Raw genomic sequence first — 21,953 nt, forward strand, 5'->3', positions numbered from 1 at the left:
ATGTTGTCTGATTGAAACCGTATGAACTTGGCCCTCGCTAGCTGAGACCAAGCCTTGAGAGCATTGAATATCGCTCTCAGTTCCAGAATATTTATCGGTAAAAGAGATTCTTCCCGAGACCAAAGACCCTGAGCTTTCAGGGATCCCCAGACCGCGCCCCAGCCCATCAGACTGGCGTCGGTCGTGACAATGACCCACTCTGGTCTGCGGGAGGTCACCCCTTGTGACAGGTTGTCCATGGACAGCCACCAACGGAGTGAGTCTCTGGTCCTCTGATTTACTTGTATCTTCGGAGACAAGTCTGTATAGTCCCCATTCCACTGACTGAGCATACACAGTTGTAATGGTCTCAGATGAATGCGCGCAAAAGGAACTATGTCCATTGCCGCTACCATCAAACCTATCACTTCCATGCACTGCGCTATGGAAGGAAGAGGAACGGAATGAAGTATCCGACAAGAGTTTAGAAGTTTTGTTTTTCTGGTCTCTGTCAGAAAAATCCTCATTTCTAAGGAGTCTATTATTGTTCCCAAGAAGGGAACTCTTGTCGACGGAGATAGAGAACTCTTTTCCACGTTCACTTTCCATTCGTGAGATCTGAGAAAGGCCAGGACTATGTCCGTGTGAGCCTTTGCTTGAGGAAGGGACGACGCTTGAATCAGAATGTCGTCCAAGTAAGGTACTACAGCAATGCCCCTTGGTCTTAGCACCGCCATAAGGGACCCTAGTACCTTTGTGAAAATCCTTGGAGCAGTGGCTAATCCGAAAGGAAGCGCCACGAACTGGTAATGCTTGTCCAGGAATGCGAACCTTAGGAACCGATGATGTTCCTTGTGGACAGGAATATGTAGATACGCATCCTTTAAATCCACCGTGGTCAAGAATTGACCTTCCTGGATGGAAGGATTGTTCGAATGGTTTCCATTTTGGACGATGGAACCTTGAGAAACTTGTTTAGGATCTTGAGATCTAAGATTGGTCTGAACGTTCCCTCTTTTTTGGGAACTACGAACAGATTGGAGTAGAACCCCATCCCTCGTTCTTTTAATGGAACAGGATGAATCACTTCCAGAAGATAACCTTGGGAGACTATTTCTAGCGCCCAAGGATCCAGAACATCTCTTGCCCAAGCCTGAGTGAAGAGAGAGAGTCTGCCCCCCACCAAATCCGGTCCCGGATCGGGGGCCCGCATCTCATGCTGTCTTGGGAGCAGTGGCAGGGTTCTTGGCCTGCTTTCCTTTGTTCCAGCCTTGCATTGGTCTCCAGGCTGGATTGGCTTGAGAAGTATTACCCTCCTGCTTAGAGGACGTAGCACTTGGGGCTGGTCCGTTTCTGCGAAAGGGACGAAAATTAGGTTTATTTTTGGCCTTGAAAGACCTATCCTGAGGAAGGGCGTGGCCCTTGCCCCCAGTGATATCAGAGATAATCTCTTTCAAGTCAGGGCCAAACAGTGTTTTCCCCTTGAAAGGAATGTCGAGCAATTTGTTCTTGGAAGACGCATCCGCTGACCAAGATTTTAACCAAAGCGCTCTGCGCGCCACAATAGCAAACCCAGAATTTTTCGCCGCTAACCTAGCCAATTGCAAGGTGGCGTCTAGGGTGAAAGAATTAGCCAATTTAAGAGCACGAATTCTGTCCATAATCTCCTCATAAGAAGAAGAATTACTAATAATCGCCTTTTCTAGCTCATCGAACCAGAAACACGCGGCTGTAGTGACAGGGACAATGCATGCAATTGGTTGTAGAAGGTAACCTTGCTGAACAAACATCTTTTTTAGCAAACCTTCTAATTTTTTATCCATAGGATCTTGGAAAGCACAACTATCTTCTATGGGTATAGTGGTGCGCTTGTTTAGAGTAGAAACCGCCCCCTCGACCTTGGGGACTGTCTGCCATAAGTCCTTTCTGGGGTCGACTATAGGAAACAATTTTTTAAATATGGGGGGAGGTACGAAAGGTATACCGGGCCTGTCCCATTCTTTATTAACAATGTACGCCACCCGCTTGGGTATAGGAAAAGCTTCGGGGGGCCCCGGGGCCTCTAGGAACTTGTCCATTTTACATAGTGTTTCTGGAATGACCAGATAATCACAATCATCCAAATTGGATAACACCTCCTTAAGCAGAGCGCGGAGATGTTCCAACTTAAATTTAAAAGTAATCATATCAGGTTCAGCTTGTTGAGAAATTTTTCCTGAATCTGAAATTTCTCCCTCAGACAAAACCTCCCTGGCCCCCTCAGACTGGTGTAGGGGCCCTTCAGAAACAATATCATCAGCGTCCTCATGCTCTTCAGTATTTTCTAAAACAGAGCAGTCGCGCTTTCGCTGATAAGTGGGCATATTGGCTAAAATGTTTTTGATAGAATTATCCATTACAGCCGTTAATTGTTGCATAGTAAGGAGTATTGGCGCGCTAGATGTACTAGGGGCCTCCTGTATGGGCAAGACTGGTGTAGACGAAGGAGGGGATGATGCAGTACCATGCTTACTCCCCTCACTTGAGGAATCATCTTGGGCATCATTTTTACTAAATTTTGTGTCACATAAATCACATCTATTTAAATGAGAAGGAACCTTGGCTTCCCCACATTCAGAACACAGTCTATCTGGTAGTTCAGACATGTTAAACAGGCATAAACTTGATAACAAAGCACAAAAAACGTTTTAAAATAAAACCGTTACTGTCACTTTAAATTTTAAACTGAACACACTTTATTACTGCAATTGCGAAAAAGTATGAAGGAATTGTTCAAAATTCACCAAAATTTCACCACAGTGTCTTAAAGCCTTAAAAGTATTGCACACCAAATTTGGAAGCTTTAACCCTTAAAATAACGGAACCGGAGCCGTTTTTATATTTAACCCCTTTACAGTCCCTGGAATCTGCTTTGCTGAGACCCAACCAAGCCCAAAGGGGAATACGATACCAAATGATGCCTTCAGAAAGACTTTTCTATGTATCAGAGCTCCACACACATGCAGCTGCATGTCATGCTGTTCTCAAAAACAAGTGCGCCATACCGGCGCGAAAATGAGGCTCTGACTATGATTAGGGAAAGCCCCTATAGAATAAAGTGTCTAAAACAGTGCCTGCCGATATTATTTTACAAAATACCCAGATTAAATGATTCCTCAAGGCTAAATATGTGTAAATATGATCGATTTAGCCCAGAAAATGTCTACAGTCTTAATAAGCCCTTGTGAAGCCCTTATTTACTGTCTGAATAAAAATGGCTTACCGGATCCCATAGGGAAAATGACAGCTTCCAGCATTACATCGTCTTGTTAGAATGTGTCATACCTCAAGCAGCAAGAGACTGCTCACTGTTCCCCCAACTGAAGTTAATTCCTCTCAACAGTCCTGTGTGGAACAGCCATGGATTTTAGTAACGGTTGCTAAAATCATTTTCCTCATACAAACAGAAATCTTCATCTCTTTTCTGTTTCAGAGTAAATAGTACATACCAGCACTATTTTAAAATAACAAACTCTTGATTGAATAATAAAAACTACAGTTAAACACTAAAAAACTCTAAGCCATCTCCGTGGAGATGTTGCCTGTACAACGGCAAAGAGAATGACTGGGGTAGGCGGAGCCTAGGAGGGATCATGTGACCAGCTTTGCTGGGCTCTTTGCCATTTCCTGTTGGGGAAGAGAATATCCCACAAGTAAGGATGACGCCGTGGACCGGACACACCTATGTTGGAGAAAAGTTTGCGCCAAGAATGACGCAATAAATTGAAGCATTTTCTGCCCCCGTGAGAATAACAGCCCGCAAGGAAAAAAGTCAATTAGAAAATTTCTTTAAGGTAAGAAAAAATATTTTATTCATATGCATTTTCCCAAATAATGAAACTGACAGTCTGAAAGAAGGAATACTGATTATCCTGAATCATGGCAAATATAAGTTTAAAGACATATATTTAGAACTTTACGTATAAAGTGCCCAACCATAGCTTAGAGTGTCACAAAAAATAAGACTTACTTACCCCAGGACACTCATCTACATATAGCAGATAGCCAAACCAGTACTGAAACGAGAATCAGTAGAGGTAATGGTATATAAGAGTATATCGTCGATCTGAAAAGGGAGGTAAGAGATGAATCTCTACGACCGATAACAGAGAACCTATGAAATAGATCCCGTAGAAGGAGACCATTGAATTCAAATAGGCAATACTCTCTTCACATCCCTCTGACATTCACTGCACTCTGAGAGGAAAACCGGGCTCCAGCCTGCTGTGAAGCGCATATCAACGTAGAATCTAGCACAAACTTACTTCACCACCTCCACGGGAGGCAAAGTTTGTAAAACTGAATTGTGGGTGTGGTGAGGGGTGTATTTATAGGCATTTTAAGGTTTGGGAAACTTTGCCCCTCCTGGTAGGAATGTATATCCCATACGTCACTAGCTCATGGACTCTTGCAAATTACATGAAAGAAACAACTACTGCAGGTTAATGCCATTCTTACTAAGACCACCTATATCTCACATGGGCAGACTCTCCACTTTAAAATGAAAGGTATCTTGTCCCTGTAAGTGGTCTGAGATTTAGGCTTTTAAAGCCCACTCCTAAAAGAAACTAATGTATCAGGAAAGGTCCTGCAACTGCAGGGGCTTCCTTCTTGCCAGTAAAATCATCACAAACTTGGGTAGTGATGTCAATTGGAGAATCCAATGCAGCCAGCAAAAGCAAAGGATACTGCAGACTCCTTTCTTGGCTGCTGTGTGTTGGATCACTGTAGGAGTTTAAGAGATAAATAATAATGCAATGTATAATCATAAATTAACTTACCTGTGTTCCAGTTTCAAGTGGTTTTAAATTCCAATATATAAATTTTACAAATGGAAAGTGTAGTTTAGGGTTGACCAAAGGCATCCACTGGAACTGTTCTACAATAATTGGCAGAATCTGAAAAAAAAGCAGACAATATTTATTCTACTTAAAGTTTGTAAATATATACATTAAACATTCTAGTGACTTTCAGAACTGTTAGCCAACATACATAATTTAAATTACCCATGACCCAATGATGAAAATGTCTTTAATGTCCCAGTAAAGGGCACAATTATATGGAAAGAATATCTCCCATTGGTAATATTCAGTGTAAGTGGTTTATTTACACTATTCATATCACTATATTAAAAAAGGATTATTTTTTCTTTATTAAGACAAAGTGAGTCCACAAAATCATCAATTACTGATGGGAATATCACTCCTGGCCAGCAGGAGGAGGCAAAGAGCACCACAGCAAAGCTGTTAAGCATCACTTCCCTTCCCACAACCACCAGTCATTCTCTTTGCCTCAGTGCAAGGAGGAGGCGAAGTTTAGAGGCATGACATCATTAAGGAGGCGTGGCTCCACCTTTCAGCGCGCCATTTCCTTTGGCGCTGTTTTGACAGAAAAATCAGTCACACTGGCTTATTTTAGCTTCCCCTCTCTGTTGCTCTTGTTTTCTGCTGCGGATCCAAAATACAATTAGTCATCCCGTGTCAGGAGCAGCAGGTAGGCACCTCAGCTTAGCGCTGAGGTGTAGTGTGTGCTGGGGAGGTTTTTAGTAAGACTTTGTTTTAAAAAGTAGAACCCCTTTACTTAACAAGTTATTATATTAGGGGTTTTTAAGTGCATAGACTGTGGTTTTTTATTTAAATTTTTTAAAAGAGACAGTAACGATTTTTATAACAGAAATTAAACAAGGAAATTTGTGATATAATTTCTGGTGCAAGATGGACTTGGAATCTAGGCCTACTACACTGTGCAAACTCTGTAGAACCCCCTTTGCCTTTTTGCAGTTCTTGTATAGATAGAACTCTTATGTATAAAGACAAACTTTTTGATTCTGAGCCACCATTTCCTTAGGATGATGCTGTCCAGGCGTTACCACAGCCTCTCCTTAATATGGCCCAATCTGCGGCAATGTCACATGCAGTGCCCTGCGGTTTCTCTCAATCACCGGATGGAGCGTTTTTAAAGGCTGAGAAAGCGGCCCAGGTATTCTCGACGGTATCTGAGGCGCTAGCAGCCATTCCCATGCTGCAGGGGAAGCGTAAGAGGAAAACTATAGAATCAGATAAGGTATCAGATCCTGTTCAGGCTGACTGGGCTTCTCTTTCGCATAGATCAGAGGAGGAGGATACTTCGGTAGCCTCTGAGGGTGAAATCTCAGATTTGGATAGTGTAATTCCTTCATCTGATGCTGAAGTGGTTTCCTTCAGATTCAAGCTTGAGCACCTCCGTGTTTTATTAAAGGAGATTTTAGCTATCTTGGACGACCCCAATACACCTATCGTTGTCAACCCTAAGAAGTCTAGCAAATTGGATACTTTAATGTCCACTCATCTGAGGAGGTGTTTCTAGTGCCAGACCGTGCCACAGAGATTATTACCCGGGAATGGGAGAGACCCTTCTCCCCCTCCCCTGTCTTTAGGAAAATGTTCCCAGTGGCGGACTCCTTCAAGGAGTCGTGGCAGACGGTTCCAAAGGTGGAAGGGGCGATTTCCACTTTGGCTAAGAGAACTACTATCCATATTGAGAATAGTTGCTCTTTCAAGGATCCTATGGATAAAAAGCTGGAGGTCTTTTTAAAGAAGATGTATACTCATCAGGGGTTACAACAGCAACCGGCGGTGTGCACTACTACAGTAACCAGTGTGGCAGCCTATTGGTTTGACGCTTTGAGTCCTTGCAAGCTGAAACTCCTTTGGAGGAAATTCAGGATAGGATTAAGGCTCTCAAGTTAGCCAACTCGTTTATAACTGACGCTTCTTTGCAAGTCATTAAGTTGAGAGCCAAAATATCTGGTTTTGCAATTTTAGCGCGTAAAGCGCTATGGCTTAAATCTTGGTCTGCAGACGTTTCTTCTAAATCTAAGCTTTTGGCTATACCTTACAAGGGAAAGACCTTGTTCGGGCTGGCATTGGCAGAGATTATCTCCAATATCACGGGTAGTAAAGGATCCTTTCTGCCTCAAGACAAAAAGAAAAGATTGAAGGGACAGACTAATTTTCGTTCCTTTCGTAACTTCAGAGGTAAGTCTTCCTCTGCCTCTACCAATCAGGAACAATCCAAGTCTTCATGGAAGCCTGGTTAATCTTGGAATAAGGGGAAGCAATCCGAGAAACCCACAGCTGAATCCAAGTCAGCATGAAGGGGTTGCCCCCGATCCAGGATCGGATCAGGTAGGGGGCAGAATCTCTAAGTTCGCACAAGCTTGGGATCGAGATGTTCCAGAACCATGGGCAGTGAACATAGTTTCCCGGGGGGGGGGGTACAAGTTTGAATTCAAGACTTTTCCTCCAAGGGGCAGATTCCACCTCTCAAGGTTATCTGTAGACCAGATAAAGAGGCGTTCTTGAAATGTGTTCAGGATCTTTACCTCTTGGGAGTGATAGTTCCAGTTCCAAGACAGGAACAGGGCCTCGGTTTTCACGCCAACCTCTTTGTGGTTCCCAAAAAAGCAGGAACTTTTCGGCCCATTCTAGATCTAAAGCTTCTAAACAGATTCCTCAGAGTGCCGTCCTTCAAGATGGAGACTCTGTTCCATTCTTCCTCTGACTCAGGAGGGTCAATTCATGTCGACCATAGACCTGAAGGATGTCTACCTGCACATTCCCATTCACAGGGATCATCAGAAATATCTGAGGTTTGCTTATCTAGACAAACATTTTCAATTTGTAGCACTTCCATTTGGCCTTGCCACAGCTCGCAGAGTTTTCTCAAAGGTCCTGGGAGCTCTAATGGCAGTAATTCGGTCTGGGGGGAATTGCAGTGGCGCCTTATCTGGACGACATTCTGGTTCAGGCGCCATCCTTGCAACTAGCAGAATTGCATACAAAGATCTTGTTGGCGTTTCTTCGTTCCCACGGTTGGAAGATCAATTTGGAGAAAAGCTCTCTTGTTCAGTCTACTTCTTAGAAACCATTATAGACTATCTATTTAAATATTTCTGACGGAGGTCAGAAGAGCCAAGAGATACTGTCCACCTGCCTGTCCCTACAGTCGGTGGCGCGACCATCAGTGGCCCAGTGAATGGAGGTAATAGGGTTGATGGTAGCTTTCATGGACATAGTTCCGTTTGCTCTGTTCCATTTGAGACCTCTGCAGCTATGCATGCTCGCTCAGTGGAACGGGGATTATACAGATCTATCTCAAAGAATAGTTCTGGATGAATCAACAAGGGACTCCCTACCGTGGTGGCTGTCCCAAAACATCTGTCCCAGGGGACATGTTTTCAGAGACCCTCTTGGGTAATTGTGACCAAGGATGCCAGCTTGCTGGGTTGGGGCGCAGTCTGGTACTCGTTGAAGGCGCAGGGACTTTGGTCCCAGGATGAATCTGCTCTCCCCATAAACATTCTGGAGTTGAGAGTGATCTTCAATGCCTTGATAGCTTGGCCTCAGCTAGCCCTAGCCCGGTCTATCAGGTTCCAGACAGACAACATAACCTCAGTGGCCTACATCAACCACCACGGAGGAACTCGGAGTTCCTTAGCCATGAAGGAGGTGGCACGGATCATCCAGTGGGCGGAGGCACACAATTGCAGTCTGCCATCCACATTCCAGGGGTGGACAATTGGGAAGCGGACCTCCTGAGCAGAGACTTTTCATCCCGGGGAGTGGGAGCTCCATCCGGAAGTGTTCTCCAGGTTAGCAACCAAATGGGGATTACCAGAGTTGATTCTGATGGCGTCTCGTCAGAACACCAAGCTCCCAAAGTATGGTTCGAGGTTGAGAGATCCTCAAGTCTTTCTAATAGATGCTCCGGCAGTTCCTTGGAACTTCAGGTTTGTATATCTCTTTCCTCTGTCTGCTCTCCTTCCGCGAGTCATCGCTCGGATCAAGCAGGGGAAAGCATAAGTGATTCTAATAGCTCCTGTGTGGCCTCGCAGGATCTGGTATGCAGATCTAGTAGAGATGTCGTCTCTGCCTCCGTGGAAACTACCACTGAGGAAGGACCTTCTGCTTCAGGGTCCCTTTCCTTCATCCAAATCTCGCTTCTCTGAAGCGGACTGCTTGGAGATTAAAAGCTTGATTTTAGCTAAGCTTGGATTTTCCGAATCAGTCATTGAGACCATGATTCAGGCTCCTAAGCCTGTCATTAGAAAGATTTACCATAAGATATGGCGTAAATATCTTTATTGGTGTGAGTCTAAAGGATTTTCTTGGAGTAAGGTCACGATCCCAAGGATCTTATCTTTCCTCCTGGAAGGCCTTGAGAAGGGGTCATCTGTCAGTACCCTCAAGGGTCAGATTTCTGCTCTATCCATTCTGCTGCAAAAGCGTCTGGCGGACATGCCAGATGTACAATCCTTTTGTCAGACCCTGGTCAGAATCAGGCCTGTATTTAAATCAGTTGCTCCTCCTTGGAGCCTTAACCTTGTTCTTAAAGTTTTACAACAGGCTCCATTTGAGCCTATGCATTCCATAGATATTAAGTTATTAACTTGGAAGGTTTTGTTTCTTACTGCTATTTCTTCTGCTCGGAGGGTTTCTGAACTCTCAGCATTGCAGTGTGATTCTCCTTATCTCATATTTCATGCAGAAAAGGCAGTTCTCCGTACCAAGTTTGGTTTTCTTCCTAAGATTGTTTCGGACAGAAATATTAATCAGGAAATTGTTGTACCTTCTCTCTGTCCTAATCCTTCTTCTCATTAAGAACGTTTGTTGCACAACTTAGACGTTTTGTGGGCTCTTAAATTCTATCTGCAGGCTATGAAGGACTTTCGTCAGTCTTCTGGATTGTTTGTTTGCTTTTCTGGGAAGCGTAAGGGCCAGAAAGCTATTGCCACTTCTCTTTCTCTCTGGTTGAGAAGTGTTATTCGTATAGCATATGAGACTGCTGGACAGCAGCCTCCTGAGAGAATTACAGCTCACTCCACTAGGGCGGTGTCTTCTTCTTGGGCCTTCAAGAATTAGGCCTCTGTAGAACAGATTTGTAAGGCTGCAACTTGGTCTTCTTTGCACACTTTTTTTAAATTCTATAAATTTGATACTTTTGCCTCAGCTGAGGCTTCTTTTGGGAGAAAGGTTCTGCAAGCAGTGGTGCCTTCTGTTTAGGTTATCTGTCTTGCCCTCCCTAATCATCTGCGTGTCAGTAATTGTTGATTCCGTGGACTCACCGTGTCTTAAGAAAACAAAATTCATGCTTACCTGATAACTTTATTTATTTCTTGACACAGTGAGTCCACGGCCCTCCCTGTTTTCTCAGACAATTTTTTTATATAAATCACAGGCACCTCTGCACCTTGTGTTATTTCCTTTCTCTCCTTTTCCCTTCGGTCGAATGACTGGGGGTTGTGGGAAGGGAAGTGATACTTAACAGCTTTGCTGTGGTGCTCTTTGCCTCCTCCTGCTAGCCAGGAGTGATATTCCCAACAGTAATTGATGATTCTGTGGACTCACCGTGTCAAAAAAGAAATAAATCAGGTAAGCATAAATTTTGTTAATTAATGGAATATGACGGGATCCAAAGCTCTGTCAATCCTCACAAATAAGACAGAGTGATCAAAATGAATCTTCCAATACATTTGGAACGGTTTAATTTTTCCTAATAAAATAAATAGTTATTTAATAAACAGATAAACACATTTATTAAGATTTTATGTACGGTCACCAGAATGAGTATCGCAAAATACTGGAAAACTAGTGCTCCTCCATGGGAGGAGGTGAGGATCAAAATATCTATGACCTATCGTATGTATGAATCCGCCTCGAGGATTCTAGACACACAAGCCCAATTTGAGAGAATATGGTTTTATTGGACACTTAATGGAACCTCACATAGATAGATAGTCGCAAAGTATTCCAAAGATAAATCCTAAATAGCAATGTTGGTGGGAGGGGGAAGGAGACCCTGGCGACCTACTTTATCTACCTTTTCTACGTTATCTGATCTATACCGGTGGACCCACTTAAGCAAGGAAATGCCTAAATAGACACTAGGCCAGAAATTAGTGGGTCCCCTTATCCTTCTTATCTCTATCTTTCCTTTCTCTCCCTTTATCTAATTTTTTTTCTCTCTTAAATAGACTTAATCTTATACAGTCTTGCATGTATGTTTCGGTGGGATGACATGTATACACCTTATGCCTGCACTACTCCAGTCAAAGTGGGAAATGTGAGGGGTGAGCCTCTCAATGCCTTATTCAGGAATCTGGTAGCTTAACTCAACAAGTGATGGGAATGGCAGACAACACAGAATTTTGAGTATGGTCTTTATGTAATCCCCACAAAAGGTTATCTGTGGACATAAACAAACTGTACACTAGCTAAGAAATCAAACTAATCACTTTAACTATATAGATTACCCCACTGATTATTGTTTATGTTCTGGTACCGAAGACGAGATGATGTTGTAATCATTATACATTGTTTATCTACAAACTAATAAAAAAAATTAAACATAAAATAAATAGTTGCAGCGTTGTGATTAATGTGGGAAAAACAACTCTGGAGGCATTTATAAAATGCTTGTAACCACACCATAAACAATTAATTATTATTATTTTTTATTTTTTTTTTGGGAGGGGGGGTATCTGTAAGAATAGGGAAACAATTCCTTATTTTCTTTGAAAGTAAGAACATATCTTTAGTCCCAGAAACAGATGTCTAAATGTTATGAGCAAGAGGTTTCATTTCAGTAATATACAGAATCAAATATACTGGCTTTCAGGGACCTACCCAGGTATACAGGTGAAACAGGTGTAATCAATAAAACAAGGATTGTACATAGAACAATATCGGACCTCTGAAAAGTATAAGCATGCATATTGTATGTACTCAGTACTTGGTTTGGGCACCTTTTGCAGCAATTACTGCCTCAATGCGGCGTGGCATAGACGCTATCAGCCTGTGGCAATGCTGAGGTGTTATGGAAGACCAGGATATTTCAATAGCAGCCTTCAGCTCTTCTGCATTGTTCGGTCTCATGTCTCTCATCTTTCTCTTGGCAATGCCCCATAGATTCTCTATGGGGTTCAGGTCAGGCGAGTTTGCTGGCCAATCAAGCACAGTAATCCCACGGTCATTGAACCAGGTTTTGGTGCTTTTGGCAGTGTGAGCAAGCTGCTGGAAAATGAAGTCAGCATCCCCATAGAGCTTGTCTGCGGAAGGAAGCATGAAGTGCTCCAAAATCTCCTGGTAGACGGCTGCATTGACCCTGGACTTAATGAAGCACAGTGGACCAACACCAGCAGCCTCCCCAAATCAACACAGACTGTGGAAACCACACACTGGACTTCAAGCAGCTTGCAGTGTGTGCCTCTCCATTCTTCCTCCTTAATCTGGGTCCTTGGTTTCCAAATGAGATGCAAAATTTGCTCTCATCAGAAAAGAGGACTTTGGACCACTGAGCAACAGACCAGGTCTGTTTTTCCTTTAGCCCAGGTAAGACCCTTCTGACGTTGTTTGTTGTTCAGGAGTGGCTTGACAAGAGGAATACGACATTTGAAGCCCATGTCCAGGGTCCGTCTGTGTGTGGTGGCTCTTGATGCACTGACTCCAGCCTCAGTCCACTCCTTGTGAAAGTCCCCAACACTTTTGAATGGCCTTTTCCTGACAATCCTCTCCAGGCTGCGGTCATCCCTGCTGCTTATGCACCTTTTTCTTCCACACTTTTCCCTTCCACATAACTTTCTATTAATGTACTTTGATACAACACTTTGGGAACATCCAACTTCTTTTGCAATTACCTTTTGAGGCTTTCCCTCCTTATGGAGGGTGCCAATGATGGTTTTCTGCAAAACTGTCAGGTCAGCAGTCTTTCCCATGATTGTGATTCCTACTGAACCAGACTGAGAGACCATTTAAAGGCTTTGCAGGTGTTATGGCTTAATTAGCTGATTAGAGTGGGACACTTTGAGCCTAGAATATTGCACCTTTTCACAATATTCTAATTTTCTGAGATTGTGGATTTGGGGTTTTCATGAGCTGTAAACTATGATCATCACAATTATGACAAATCACGGCTTGAACTATTTTGCTTTGCATGTAATGAGTCTATCTCATATATTAGTTTCACCTTTTAAGTTGCATTAGTGAAATTAATGAACTTTTGCACGATATTCTAATTTTTCGAGTTTCACCTGTATATTTAAAAAGTTGGACAATTGTTACCAAATTGTAAAACAGAAGCAACTGACTAAGAGCTAGTTTCGATTGAGGTGGTAATATTTTGAAACTGGGGGTAAAAACACTTTTCTCCTTTAAAAACTATGAAGAATTTTTACCACCTCAATGGAAACTTAGCAAAAATGTCTTGTGTTGTCTTGAAGCTACATATTTTTTATAAAAAACTAAAATAAAAATCTGTATTTATAACCATACCTTGGCATACTTATCCTGAAAACAGTTTGTAGACAATTTATTTGCACATGAAGATTTATCTTTGTTACCATTTTCTCCTGATATGGGGCTAATCTGTAGATCAGATATCCAGTCCATAAGAATAGTTAGCAATTCATATACTTGCATATTAGTAGGAACCTGTAAAGAAGCCAAAAGATTATTGGATGCATGTGTGTCCTATTAACATGAAAAGAATAAATTAGGCAGATTTAAATATATCATGTACGCTGTTAGCACACATGAAGATATTGATGTTGCTTTGATATAGTAATGATATTTAAAAAATATAGTTGCTGCCAACATTTTTTAGTGTTTTGTTAACACATGGCACACAGAAAAGAAAAAAATAAATCTTATTTTATTGACTAAAAGCGTTTACAGGAGAATACTCAACCAATGGATATCAAGGTATAAACTTTAAAGGGACATTATACACTTGTTTTTTCTTTGCATAAATGTTTTGTAGATGATCTATTTATATAGCCCATTAAGTTGTTGGGTTTTTTTTTGTTTTTTTTTTAAATGGATAGTTTTGCTTATTGTTAAATAACATTGCTCTGATTTTCAGACTCCTAACCAAGCCCCAAAGTTTTAGGAGAATACCGACGTATACCTACTCCAGGTTGCTTCTGTTTGTGTAAAGGGTCTTTTCATATGCAAAGGAAGGGGAGGGGGGGGGTGTCTGATATTTCCCACTTGCAGTGGGTGTTCCAGTAACCTTTTAAACAGAGCTAAACTGGAAGCATCTAAGTAAGTTTTTAAAAACGGTTTTATACTGGATTTTTAGATCAGTATCTGTGCATATTATTATTTAAAGTAGTGTTTATTACATGCAGTTATACGAAAATTGGTGTATACTGTCCCTTTAATAAGTACATCCACAGGAAGAAGAGGGGACCCTATGCTACGAAGAGTGTGTGTATTCGTCATAGTAACTGCTTATGTATTTAAGATAGATAATCCCTTTATTACCCATTCCCCAGTTTTGCATAGCCAACACAGTTATATTAACATACTTTTTACCTCTGTGATTACCTTTTATCTAAGAACCTTCTTCCAGTCCACTGATCACATGACTGTGACTTTATCTATTGACTTGCATTTAGCATTGTTTTGTACTAAATCTTAAATAACTTTCTGTGCCTGAACACAGTGTTATCTATATGGCCCACGTGTACTTTCTGTCTCTGTGTTGAAAAGCAATTTAAAAAGCCTGTGATAAGAGGCAGCCGTCAAGGGCTTAGAAATTAGCATATGAGTCTGTCCAGGTTTAGTTTCAACTAAGAATACCAAGAGAAAAAAGCAAATTTGATGATAAAAGTAAATTGGAAAGTTGATTAAAATTACAAGTCATATCTGAATAATGAAAGTTTAATTTTGACTAGACTGTCCCTTTAAATCAAGTATGTCTATCCATGGAAACGGGTGGTTTGAAATGCAGAATTCCTGCTCTTAGAGGTTTTACCTTATGCCCCTCTAGTTTAAACAAAGTGGAAAATCTTCTCTTATCCGCCTTGCTTTTTTTTTTTTTTATTCTGAGAGACCTTCCTTGGGATTTTTTGTGTTAACCTAAGTTAACTATTTGTATTACCTTAGGTTTTGCAGAAGCAGCAGATGCTTTCCCAGATTTTTCAGATTTTGCATCACGTGTTGCATATGAAACATTTTTGCATTTTTGGACATTAATGAATGCATGTTTTTTCTGCCGAAACAAAATATAATTTTATAAAACTATATATACACCAATAGACACACGTAAAAATGCTTTGACAAACAAATATACAGAGTACCGAAGAGATTCACACTCTTATCTAGAATATATAAGCCAAACGCAATGGTAGAAAATATTAAAAAAAAAAAAAACACAACAAAAAAAGTGTGTTCATATTAAAACAAATGATTCTTCTTTATTTCACACACACACACACACACAGGGGAAAAACATGGACCAGTTGGCAGGTACGGTACTGACTCACCTGAAGTGGCCCTTTATTGGTGTCTGTCCAGGCTGTCCCTGAGCCCTACACCTCCGATTCCCCACAAGATCTAACTGTGACTAACTGAAGAATTATTAGTCTGCTGCGCTGAGTGCTCCATCACTCAATGTAGGACCTGCAGCTGCTATGCAGCTACAGTTCCTACCCGGGGCAGGCGCCAGCGGAGCACTAGGAGTCGACTGTCACTCTGAAGTCTGCACCTACCATGACCCATCCCATATGCCTCCATGTACGGCGCTAACTGTGAATCCCTCCCTCATACATGTATATGTACACACACATACGCGCATGCATATACATACAGGTGCAAAGCTCCACATTCGTAATTCTAAAATCCAAATTTATTCTGAAATCCAAACTTTTTAATTCATATTATTATTTATTAATAAAAGTATCAAAAAAGTTACTATTTTTTCCCTGACTAAGTCACAATCTTCTTTTGACCTTGTGAGGTGGGATCAGACTGATATTCTTCTCTATGAAAACAATTATTGGGCTTATAAAGCTGCTCCCGGGGGGTAAATCGCATTAGTACAAGCTAACAAGTTATTGAGTGATTATTTGTTCCTGAGAGACTGCTTCTATTTCGGTTTGTACATAATCTTCTCTGCCTCTGTCTTTAGTTTGTTTTTTTGTGCTCTAAAATGCAAATATTAGTCTATATTTATCTAAAACAACAACATATTCCCTGTTTTAAGTGTTGTACTATTTTTCTGAGGGTACTATGTACAGAAAAGTATTAAAAAGTATATAAACTATCTTTATAGTGCATGTTTAAAGGGATATGAAACCCATTTTTTTTTATTTTGTGATTCAGATAGAGCATGCAATATTAAGCAAGTTACTTGCATATCCCCTTTAAACTAAATGACATGCAAACATTGTCTAAATGATAAAAGACATGTGGGGCCTGATTCTAAAAAGGTCTCTAGGCTGGTGAGATTCTATAAAGAATGCTCGACAATCCTATTTCCTTGGTGGACTTATAAAAAAAACGCACTTTCGATTTTAGGGGGCGTGTCCGGGCTCTTGCCGAAGATGGCTGCTAATTTGAGAGCTCCGTCTGAGAGCTATATTTATCGTTGAGATATCTGAGTTTATGGATGCCATCCAACAGTATATAAGAGAGCAAAGTTAGCTGACCTGGGCAATACTAATATTGATTATTGTGGAGCCTCGAAGACTGGACCGCTGAGGTTTTTTGCCGCGTGGAGAAGAAATCTCAGCACCCCCCCCCACCCCGAGAACCGGGTATTAGGAGAATTAAGTATATTCTCTTCTGCTACTAATTGGGATCTATTGTATTTTAAACCTTACAATGGAGGAAACCTATTGCATGTTCCGAGACCTGTTTATAGACTTATATATAGGCGCAAAATTTGTCAGCGGCTTGATAATCTCATTCTAATGGTGGAGGAGGAGAAAGAGCGCCTGGGGTCAGACAAAGTGAGACCTATAGTGCAGCCTAACACATTACTGCCTGAGGAGTTCGCTGAACGAGGAACCCAGTCAGTGAGACACTGGCAGTCATCTGTGGATTACAAGAAAAAGAGGAGTAGTAGTGAAGACCTAACCCTGCACGCTTTCATGGGCAACTTGACTGAGCTGGATGTCTCCTGGATCACGCATGTTGCAGCGTTGCAGATGGCGGAGTCGGCACCTAGTTGCCATGAGAGTGTAGCCGGCATGGAAAGAGGCGAGACGACTAGGAATGGCAGAGGACAAATGCCGCTTGCGCAAACGATCCAGATCTTACTCCCAGCTGCTATCTGGGGGGCTGGTTTCCCTTGGCAATGTATACACCAGCCCTGCTAGCGTGTCAGTTTCGGCAATGTGCTGTAGCCAGATCAATAGAAAATGTACACATATAACTTTTGAACTTGCATTGTAAGGCTCATAACATCTCATAAAACAACTTTCAAGTAAGATTTTGAAAATAAAAAATAATAGTTTATGTTATTTATTTAAAAACCTTAAATTAAATTTATATATAAAAATTGGGGTAATTTATTATGGACCTCTAAAGTACAGTGCACTGAAACCAGCATAATTTGATTTGTATTAAACGTAATATTCAAGTTTTAAAACATGCCGGCTTCCCCCTCTGTACTTTGCCCTCCATTGCGAACTTAAACCTAGCAGAGAGCTCTTATTATTTGCATGGGAGACATCTTGCCAGTTGCAGGAACAGAACCTTTTTTATAGCATTCCATGAAGGCTGCCATTGCGAGTCCCATCCCCTCTCCAAACTGTCCCATTTTACAGATGCAAATATTCCTAAATTACAAACTATTCCGAAATCCAAACCTTTTCTGGTCCCAAGCAGTTTGAATATATATATATATATATATATATATATATATATATATATATATATATATATATATATATTTATTATGTAAGAACTTACCTGATAAATTCATTTCTTTCATATTGGCAAGAGTCCATGAGCTAGTGACGTATGGGATATACAATCCTACCAGGAGGGGCAAAGTTTCCCAAAACCTCAAAATGCCTATAAATACACCCCTCACCACACCCACAATTCAGTTTAACGAATAGCCAAGAAGTGGGGTGAAAAAGAAAGGAGTAAAAAGCATCAACAAGGGAATTTGGAAATAAATGTGCTTTATACAAAAAAATCATAACCACCATAAAAAGGGTGGGTCTCATGGACTCTTGCCAATATGAAAGAAATGAATTTATCAGGTAAGTTCGTACATAAATTATGCTTTCTTTCATGTAATTGGCAAGAGACCATGAGCTAGTGACGTATGGGATAGCAATACCCAAGATGCGGAACTCCACACAAGAGCCACTAGAGAGGGAGGGACAAAATAAAAACCGCCATTTCGCTGAAAAAAATTAATCCACAACCCAAATATAAGTTTATTCTCAAAAAAGAAAAACTTAAATCATAAGCAGAAGAATCAAACTGAAACTGCTGCCTGAAGAACTTTTCTACCAAAAACTGCTTCAGAAGAAGCAAATACATCAAAATGGTAGAATTTAGTAAAAGTATGCAAAGAAGACCAAGTTGCTGCTTTGCAAATCTGATCAACTGAAGCTTCATTCTTAAAAGCCCAAGAAGTGGAAACTGATCTAGTAGAATGAGCTGTAATTCTCTGAGGCGGGGCTTTACCCGACTCCAAATACGCTTGATGAATCAAAAGCTTTAACCATGATGCCAAAGAAACGGCAGAAGCCTTCTGACCTTTCCTGGAACCAGAAAAGATAACAAATAGACTAGAAGTCTTCCTGAAATCTTTAGTAGCTTCCACATAATATTTCAGAGCTCTCACCACATCCAAAGAATGTAAAGATCTCTCCAAAGAATTCTTAGGATTAGGACACAAGGAAGGAACAACAATTTCTCTATTAATGTTGTTAGAATTCACAACCTTAGGTAAACATTTAAATGAAGTTCGCAAAACTGCCTTATCCTGATGAAAAATCAGAAAAGGAGAATCACAAGAGAGAGTAGATAATTCAGAAACTCTTCTAGCAGAAGAGATGGCAAAAAGGAACAACACTTTCCAAGAAAGTAGTTTAAATGTCCAAAGAATGCATAGGCTCAAATGGAGGAGCCTGTAAAGCCTTCAAAACCAAATTAAGACTTCAAGGAGGAGAGATTGATTTGATGACAGGCTTGATACGGACCAAAGCCTGTACAAAACAGTGAATATCAGGAAGTTTAGCAATTTTTCTGTGGAATAAAACAGAAAGAGTAGAGATTTGTCCTTTCAAGGAACTTGCAGACAAACCCTTATCCAAACCATCCTGAAGAAACTGTAAAATTATAGGAATTCTAAAAGAATGCCAAGAGAATTTATGAGAAGAACACCATGAAATGCAAGTCTTCCAAACTCGATAATAAATCTTTCTAGAAACAGATTTACAAGCCTGCAACATAGTATTAAAATCACTGAGTCAGAGAAACCTCTATGACTAAGCAGTAAGCGTTCAATTTTCACGCCTTAATGGAAGTGGCCAAGGTTGGCAACTGGACATCCGAACAAGATCCGCATACCAAAACCAGTGAGGCCATGCTGGAGCCACCAAGAGCACAAACGATTGCTCCATGATGATTTTGGAGATCACTCTTGGAAGAAGAGCTAAAGGCGGGAAAATATAAGCAGGTTGATAACACCAAGGAAGTGTCAACGCATCCACTGCTTCCGTCTGAGGATCCCTGGACCTGTACAGGTACCTGGGAAGTTGTTGTTTTGTTTTTTTTTTAGATGAGATGCCATCAGATCTATTTCTGGAAGCCTGCACATCTGAACAATTTGAGAAAACACATCTGGGTGGAGAGACCTTCTCCCAGATGTAAAGTCTGACAACTGAGATAATTTGCTTCCCAAATGTCTATACCTGGGATATGAACTGCAGAAATTAGACAGGACCTGGATTCTGCCCAAACAAGTACCCGGGATACTTCTTTCATAGCTTGAGGACTGTGAGTCCCATCCTGATGATTGACATATGCCACAGTTGTGATATTGTCTGTCTGAAAACAAATGAACGGTTCTCTCTTCAACAGAGGCCAAAACTGAAGAGCCCTGAGAATTGCACGGAGTTCCAAAATATTGATTGGTAATCTCGCCTCTTGAGATTTCCAAACCCCTTGCAGTCATGAGACCTAAAACTTCCATGCACATAGCTACTGAAGGGAATGACTGAGACTGAAGGCTCTGACAGGCTGCAGCCAATTTCAAATGTCTCTTCTCTGTTAGAGACAAAGTAATGGACACTGAATCTATCTGGAAACCTAAAAAGGTTACCCTTGTCTGAGGAATCAAAGAACTTTTTGGTAAATTGATCCTCAAACCATGTCTTCGAAGAAACAACACTAGTTGATTTGTGTGAGATTCTGCAGAACGTAAAGACTGAGCAAGTACCAAGATATCGTCCAAATAAGGAAACACTGCAATACCCCGCTCTCTGATTACAGAGAGTAGGGCACCGAGAACCTTTGAAAAGATTCTTGGAGCTGTCGCTAGGCCAAAAGGAAGAGCAACAAATTGGTAATGCGCGTCTAGAAAAGAGAATCTCAGGAACTGATAGTGAACCGGATGAATTGGAATATGAAGATATGCTTCCTGTAAGTCTATTGTGGACATATAATGCCCTTGCTGAACAAAAGGCAGAATAGTCCTTATAGTCACCATTTTGAAAGTTGGTACTCTTACATATCGATTCAAAATCTTTAGATCCAGAACTGGTCTGAATTAATTATCTTTCTTTGGGACAATGAATAGATTTGAATAAAACCCCAGACCCTGTTCCTGAAACTGAACTGGCATGAATACCCCAGATAACTCCAGGTCTGAAACACACTTCAGGAAAGCCTGAGCCTTTACTGGGTTCGCTGGAATGCGTGAGAGAAAAAAGTCTTATTCTGAATCCTATTCTGTACCCCTGAGAGACAATACTCTGAATCCAATGATTTTGGACCGAATTGATCCAAACAGAAAAAACAGAATTTATGCTTACCTGATAAATTACTTTCTCCAACGGTGTGTCCGGTCCACGGCGTCATCCTTACTTGTGGGATATTCTCTTCCCCAACAGGAAATGGCAAAGAGCCCAGCAAAGCTGGTCATATGATCCCTCCTAGGCTCCGCCTACCCCAGTCATTCGACCGACGTACAGGAGGAAATATGCATAGGAGAAACCATATGATACTGTGGTGACTGTAGTTAGAGAAAATAATTAATCAGACCTGATTAAAAAAACCAGGGCGGGCCGTGGACCGGACACACCGTTGGAGAAAGTAATTTATCAGGTAAGCATAAATTCTGTTTTCTCCAACATAGGTGTGTCCGGTCCATGGCGTCATCCTTACTTGTGGGAACCAATACCAAAGCTTTAGGACACGGATGAAGGGAGGGAGCAAATCAGGTCACCTAAATGGAAGGCACCACGGCTTGCAAAACCTTTCTCCCAAAAATAGCCTCCGAAGAAGCAAAAGTATCAAATTTGTAAAATTTGGCAAAAGTGTGCAGAGAAGACCAAGTCGCTGCCTTACATATCTGGTCAACAGAAGCCTCGTTCTTGAAGGCCCATGTGGAAGCCACAGCCCTAGTGGAGTGAGCCGTGATTCTTTCAGGAGGCTGCCGTCCGGCAGTCTCATAAGCCAATCGGATAATGCTTTTAAGCCAAAAAGAAAGAGAGGTAGAAGTTGCTTTTTGACCTCTCCTTTTACCAGAATAAACAACAAACAAAGAAGAAGTTTGTCTAAAATCTTTAGTTGCCTCTAAATAGAATTTTAGAGCACGGACTACGTCCAAATTGTGTAACAAACGTTCCTTCTTTGAAACTGGATTCGGGCAGAAAGAAGGTACAACTATCTCCTGGTTAATATTCTTGTTGGAAACAACTTTCGGAAGAAAACCAGGCTTAGTACGCAAAACCACCTTATCTGCATGGAACACCAGATAGGGTGGAGAACACTGCAGAGCAGATAACTCTGAAACTCTTCTAGCAGAAGAAATTGCAACCAAAAACAAAACTTTCCAAGATAATAACTTAATATCTACGGAATGTAAGGGTTCAAACGGAACCCCTTGAAGAACTGAAAGAACTAGATTGAGACTCCAGGGAG

General features: G+C 41.2%; 1 protein-coding gene across 2 annotated transcripts in view; it reads right to left on the reverse strand.

Annotated features, from left to right (window-relative positions):
* CCDC138 (coiled-coil domain containing 138) overlaps positions 1-21,953 on the reverse strand; it is a 160,389-nt gene that overhangs the window by 77,897 nt on the left and 60,539 nt on the right. For both annotated transcript variants that reach the window (XM_053707614.1, XM_053707615.1), the window contains exons 8-10: positions 14,941-15,051; positions 13,329-13,487; positions 4,800-4,916 (exon numbers count right to left, since the gene is read on the reverse strand). In XM_053707614.1, coding sequence (XP_053563589.1) covers positions 4,800-4,916; positions 13,329-13,487; positions 14,941-15,051 — 387 coding nt within the window. The remainder of the gene's footprint in view (positions 1-4,799; positions 4,917-13,328; positions 13,488-14,940; positions 15,052-21,953) is intronic.

Source organism: Bombina bombina, chromosome 3, assembly GCF_027579735.1.
Source record: "Bombina bombina isolate aBomBom1 chromosome 3, aBomBom1.pri, whole genome shotgun sequence".
NCBI classification, from domain to species: domain Eukaryota; kingdom Metazoa; phylum Chordata; class Amphibia; order Anura; family Bombinatoridae; genus Bombina; species Bombina bombina.